The sequence below is a fragment of the Acanthisitta chloris genome, unplaced genomic scaffold (genome assembly GCF_000695815.1).
Source record: "Acanthisitta chloris isolate BGI_N310 unplaced genomic scaffold, ASM69581v1 scaffold36746, whole genome shotgun sequence".
Taxonomy (NCBI): Eukaryota; Metazoa; Chordata; class Aves; order Passeriformes; family Acanthisittidae; genus Acanthisitta; species Acanthisitta chloris.
The window spans coordinates 1997-7253 of NW_008677145.1; the positions used below are offsets into that span (position 1 = coordinate 1997).

The 5257-nt window shown below is 54.5% G+C and overlaps 2 protein-coding genes across 2 annotated transcripts in view; one reads left to right on the plus strand and one right to left on the minus strand.

Annotated features, from left to right (window-relative positions):
* Positions 1-435, plus strand: part of BOLA3 (bolA family member 3) — a gene marked incomplete at its 5' end in the record, with an annotated part of 2037 nt that extends 1602 nt beyond the window's left edge. The window contains one exon of the mRNA XM_009076390.1: positions 370-435. Within this exon, the coding sequence (XP_009074638.1) occupies positions 370-435 (66 nt within the window). The remainder of the gene's footprint in view (positions 1-369) is intronic.
* A 687-nt stretch (positions 436-1122) lies between these two features.
* MOB1A (MOB kinase activator 1A) lies at positions 1123-4524 on the minus strand (the record flags this gene model as incomplete). Its single annotated transcript, XM_009076391.1, has 5 exons — positions 1123-1218; positions 1663-1826; positions 1916-2049; positions 3438-3531; positions 4338-4524. Coding segments are annotated over 5 exons (657 nt in total), but the record flags the coding sequence as incomplete, so codon positions are not given.
* Between the last annotated feature and the right edge of the window lie 733 nt (positions 4525-5257).

A 5257-nucleotide genomic window follows, 5' to 3' on the forward strand; every position in this document is an offset into this window, starting at 1 on the left:
TGCTCCAGGTTAGTGAGACACTGGCACAGGTTGCCCAGAGAGGTATTGGATGCTCCAGCCCTGAGTGTTCATTCCAGGCTGGATGAAGCTTTGAACAACCTGCTCTGGTGGGAGATGTCCCTGCCCAGGGCAGGAGGTTGGGACTGGATCATCTCTAAACTCCATCCCAACCCCTGAACCTGCTCTGATTCTATGTGCATGCAGCACTTTTGGATCAAACAGCTCAAAGCCCCACACAGAGCTCAGTTTTGTGTGTCCTCACCTCACCTCCAACCCTGGGGGACCCTGAGTGTGCAGCCCTCGTGCCATGCACAGGCACTGCCTGTCCCCACCCTGTGCTGCCCCTGAGAGCTGCTGCTTGTCTTGCAGGCCCTGAGTGAGGAGATCAAGCACATGCACGGGCTGCGCATCTTCACCTCCACCCCCAAGCCCTGATGCTGCTCCCCAGCCAATAAAGTGCTCTGAGAGGTGCCCCAGGGCTGCTCTGGCACTGCCTCCCTGTGTGGCAAACTCATCCAGTGTTGTGTTTTCAATCCCCACACCTGTGCAGGGCTGGGGGAGGGCAGAGAAGAGGAGGAGACATCCCTCTTCCTCAGAAAGAAGAGCAGGAAGAAACTTTATTATTGCCTTGCCACACAGGAGGGTCCCTCCCTCTCCCCCCTCTCCGTGGGACACTGGGAGCTGCTCCTCCAGCACAGGGACAGGCCCCCCTTGGGCCAGGCACTTCTCCTCCTCCCCCCACAGTGCTGCTGCCAAGGGGAGCTTAAGGCTCTGGGCCAAAGTGCACCTCATCCGAAAACAAAACACAAAAAAAAAAAAAAAAAGCACCTCCAAAAAGTAAGCTGAGCCACTCCTGGGCTTAGCCCTGGTGGGGCTCCTCACAGGCTGTGAGGTCCAGAGGAAAACTCTGGGAGCAGAAAGCAGCTGTGCAGCCCTTGGAATGTCACCCTGTGTGGAACAAAACCTGCTCCACCTTCACCCAGACCACAGCTCTTGCCAGACTGGAGCAAGACAACCCAGGGAGGACTGCACAGCAGGAGTGATGCCACTCGGGGCCGTCCGGCGTCGCTGAGGGCGAAGCGCAGAGGTGGCTGAAGAAGCAGCAGAAAGGAGAGGACAAAAGGATCCTCCCAGGAATGTTTATCTGTCCTTGGAGCCCAACTTCTCAATCAGTTCGTGCAGCGGAGCCAACTCCCTCCTGTCAATCAGGTTGAATTCCTGGTAGGGAACAGAGAGACACAGGAATTAAAGGCACCTCTCAAGGAGCTGCTGGAGAACATTCACCTTCTGGGAGAGCCACGGGATGGGAGTTAGTCTTGCTGCCACCTCCTATTTCAGGGGGAGAAATTCAAGCAGCAAAACTTTCTGTGCCACACTGCTGTGCACAGCAATTCACAGAATAGACTGGGAAGGAAAAAAACCTCTGCTGGTGCTGCTACAAACCCCCAAGTTGTCCCCTGAGCCTGTTTCATTGGCTGCAGGCTGATCACTAAAACCTGAGAGGGATATTTACAGAGAACTCAGCCACACTTCCTGAAAAACCCACAAGCACCATAAGCTGGGTGGGGAGGGGGAGCTGGGTGTTATCTCCCAGCACAGCTGGAAGAGGCTCTCAACACCCAGTGCAAGGGAACAGGAAACCCCAGAGGCCTCAGAGCTCACCTGCACAAAGAAGATAAAGTGCTTGAAGGAGGTGTTGAGATGAGCCTCCTCCTGCAGCCTCATGACCGAGTCGAAGTGCTGGTGGTAGATGTGGGCGTAGACGCGGAACAGACGCTTCAGGATGGTCTTGGCCACCGACATGAAGTTCTTGGGAAAAGGGACACCTGGAATGCACCCAGAGATGTGGATGAGGCTGTGGCTGGGTCAGGAGGGCCCACTCAGGGGGTGTGTTGTGTCTCACAGCTGCTCTTACCGATCTTGGAGGGGAAGAGTGTCTCATCATCCAGCTGGTCCTGCACCCACGTCATCAGGTAGTCGATGTATTTGGGTGCTGAGCACTTGATTGGCTTCTTGATGTTGGTGCCATCTGCCCAGTGGTACTCGTACCTGTGGGACAGGAGGAATTCAGTCCTTGCTCCCAGAGGAAAAAAATGACATTTTTCAGGCCTTGCAGCCTCCTTATCACTGGCAGCACTCAGGAGTGACAGGAGCAGTGCTGAGCCTGTTTGAGTCCCTCAGGCACAACACAACAGTCAGCACTGACCCTCAGGAAGGAGCTTCAGCTTTGTGCCAACCTCTGTCATCATTGCTGCCTTAAAAGAGCCAAAAACTGGCTGAAGAGGAAGCACCAGGGCCACCACCCACCCCCTGGATCACCTCCCCTGTGGCTTTCTGACACCCTCTGGGAATTTGGCACTCACACCAGACTCCTCCTATAGACCATCCCCAGGATGTCAGCCAAAGGCTTTTGGATCCCTCCAGATCCAATCACCACCCAGATCCCATGGCTCCTCCACACTGGAGCAGACACTGTGTCACCACACAGCTCTGAGGTCCTTCCCAAAGTCCCTCAGAAACAAGGGAAAACCTCCATGTTTCGCTGCTGTGACGATGAGTGAAAACAAGCAGAGCCATTCAAACAGGAAACTGCTACAGGAAATGGCCTCAAATTTAGAAACAGGAACTGGCAGTGTAGATCCTGCTGGGTAGGAAGGCAGGGCAGGACGATGCACAGCACCCACAGGTGCTGCCCACATGCTTAAGCCTTGAACAACCTCCCAAAGATTCCTCGCTGTGGCTTCAGCTTGGCACATACACCAGTGCAGAGCCAACACCTGGTGTTCTCCCTGCATGTGCTCCCACCTAAATCCACGAGGTGCCCCCAAAAATGCTTCTCTTGTCTTCTTGCCTCTTTCCATGATGCCCTGACCTCCTCCCACGCAGCAGTTTCACCGTCTCAGGCTGCTGAACGTGTCTGCTGAGAAGCACCACCCACGTGGCCGCGGCGCCACGAGGCAGCACACGGAGGGATCCATCCCTGGGAGTGTCCCAGGCCAGGCTGGATGGGGCTTGGAACCACCTGGGCTGGGGGAAGGTGTCCCTGCCCATGGCAGGAGGTGAGACTGGATGAGCTTTAAGGTCCTTTCCAACCCAAACCGTTCTGGGATTCTCTAAGACGTGGCTAGCAAGACCAAACCCTTCCAGTTGAGTTAGGTCTCATCTTCTTTAAAACCAACCTGTTCAACCACAAATCTCTTCAGCTTCTAAGCACAGGGACCTGACTGGAGGAGGAAGGAGATCCCCAGGCCACACAGCCTCCCTGAACAGATGGTGTGACCACCAACACCAGAGGAGCACAAGGAGGTGCCTCAACCCAATCTCTTGACATGTCTCATCCTCTTTTTAGCCTCGTCCTACACACATAGGAGTGACCCACACTCCCTTCTGCACCCCCAAAGAGGAACTGTCCCCACAGGCCACAGCAAACTCCTCACCTTGGCCCTGCAGACATGACTGGGCAGCTGGTCTCCGTGCAGAACTCCGTGATGGTCCCATACAACATGTTGATTTGGTTGAAGAAATCCACAGCTGGAAAGGAAACACATCCAGGTGACTCCAAGTGGGAACAGGAAGCAGCTGGAGCAGCAGTTTGCTCTCCCTTGGCTGACACAGCACCTGAGGATCACTGTCACCAGGTGAATGTCCCACCAAGCTCTTGGCAGGAACAAACACCTCCCTCCACATGATGTTCCCTGGCTGAGGACTTCCAAGACAGCTCAGCTATGAGGAACTGGAATTGCTCTGTCAAGTTCTCACTGTCCCTGGCTGCTGAGCTCCACTCAGCATTCCATACCTTGGAGAGAACAGCTTTAGATCCCAGGCTCCTCAAAAACCTGATTGATTGGATAATGCCAGAGAGACTTTCCCTAGGCTGAACACTCATGACCTGATTTCCTCCCTTCCTTGCTCAGAACTACTTTCTCCTCCTCTGACATCCAAGGAAACACAGTTCAAGGCCAAGGGGGAGCAGCTGCTAAAAGGACTTGAAGAAGATTTGAAGATGGAAAAGCAAAAGAAACTCCACAAACCTGGAGCTGAGTGGAAACAGGCTCCACTTTCTCCCTGGATCCTGTGGTGCCACAACTTCTGCAGCCAACAATGCTAATTTTCTCACTCCAGAAAGAACCTTCCCCAAACCTCATGTCCTTTACAGAGCTCAACCCCCAAACCCACAGTGCTGTGAGTCTCTTCCTGTCTGCACAAACCCCTGACGTGGGGGGAGAAAACACTCCCAGACCTTCATCCCATCCCAGCTATCCAAACCTGGGGAATCCCTGGGATAAACCCCAGAGAGATTTGAGGTTTTCCCACTCCAGCTCTCAGGGAGGACTCACTGTTCACTGCAATCCACTCGTTGAGGTCCTCCCCCTCGGGCAGCATCACTGCCTGCCGCAGGTTCCCGCTGCCCAGCGTGGCCTCCGCGTGCTTCAGGAGCTCATACTGGTGGGAACCTTCAGGAATGTTCTTCTTTGGCTTGAATGTCTTCGAGGACCGACTGCCACTGCCAGGAGGAGACACTTCCAGTCAGTCATTAAGGTTGGAAAAGATCATCCAGTCCCACCACCATCTTCACCACTAACCACGTCCTCAAGTGCCACATCCAGGTGGTTTCTGAGCACTTCCAAGGATGGTGACTCCACCACTTCCCCCTTCCAATGCTTTACAGCCCTTTCGGTGAATAAATGTTCCCTAATAGCCAACCTAAACCTCTCCTGGTGTAACCTGAGGCTGTTTGCTCAAGTGCTTTTGCAGCATTCCCTTCCCAGGAACATTCCCTGCATTAATCCTTGCCATCCAGCACTTGGATCCAGGGTGAGCCCAGCCCTTCCCTGTTTTGTCAGGATCCTGCAAGCCCAGATGTTCCTGACAGCATCACAAAACAGCTGCCCACCCTCTCCCCTCCCTCCCCTGCCCTTCCTGAAAGTCACAGACACTCAAGGTCTTTGACTCAAAGGCCCAAACCAATGGTCACTTGCCATCCTGGAAAAAGAATCCCATGGAACTCCACCAGGGAGGGATTTACCCCCTCCCCAGAGCCTTCCCTCTCACACTGCCCCCACCAAAGGTTTCCCACCTCCTGTTATACCCCCCCAAGGCCCTCCCCAGGGTTCCTGTCCTGCTGCCATCCCCTCCTCATCCCACCTGGCACCTTCCCTCTCTCCACCTTCCTCCCAAAAACACAACTACACCCTCAAAGCCTCCTGAGTCCCTCCAGAGCTTTCTCCCCTCCCAATCTTCCTCAGCCCCTTCTTGT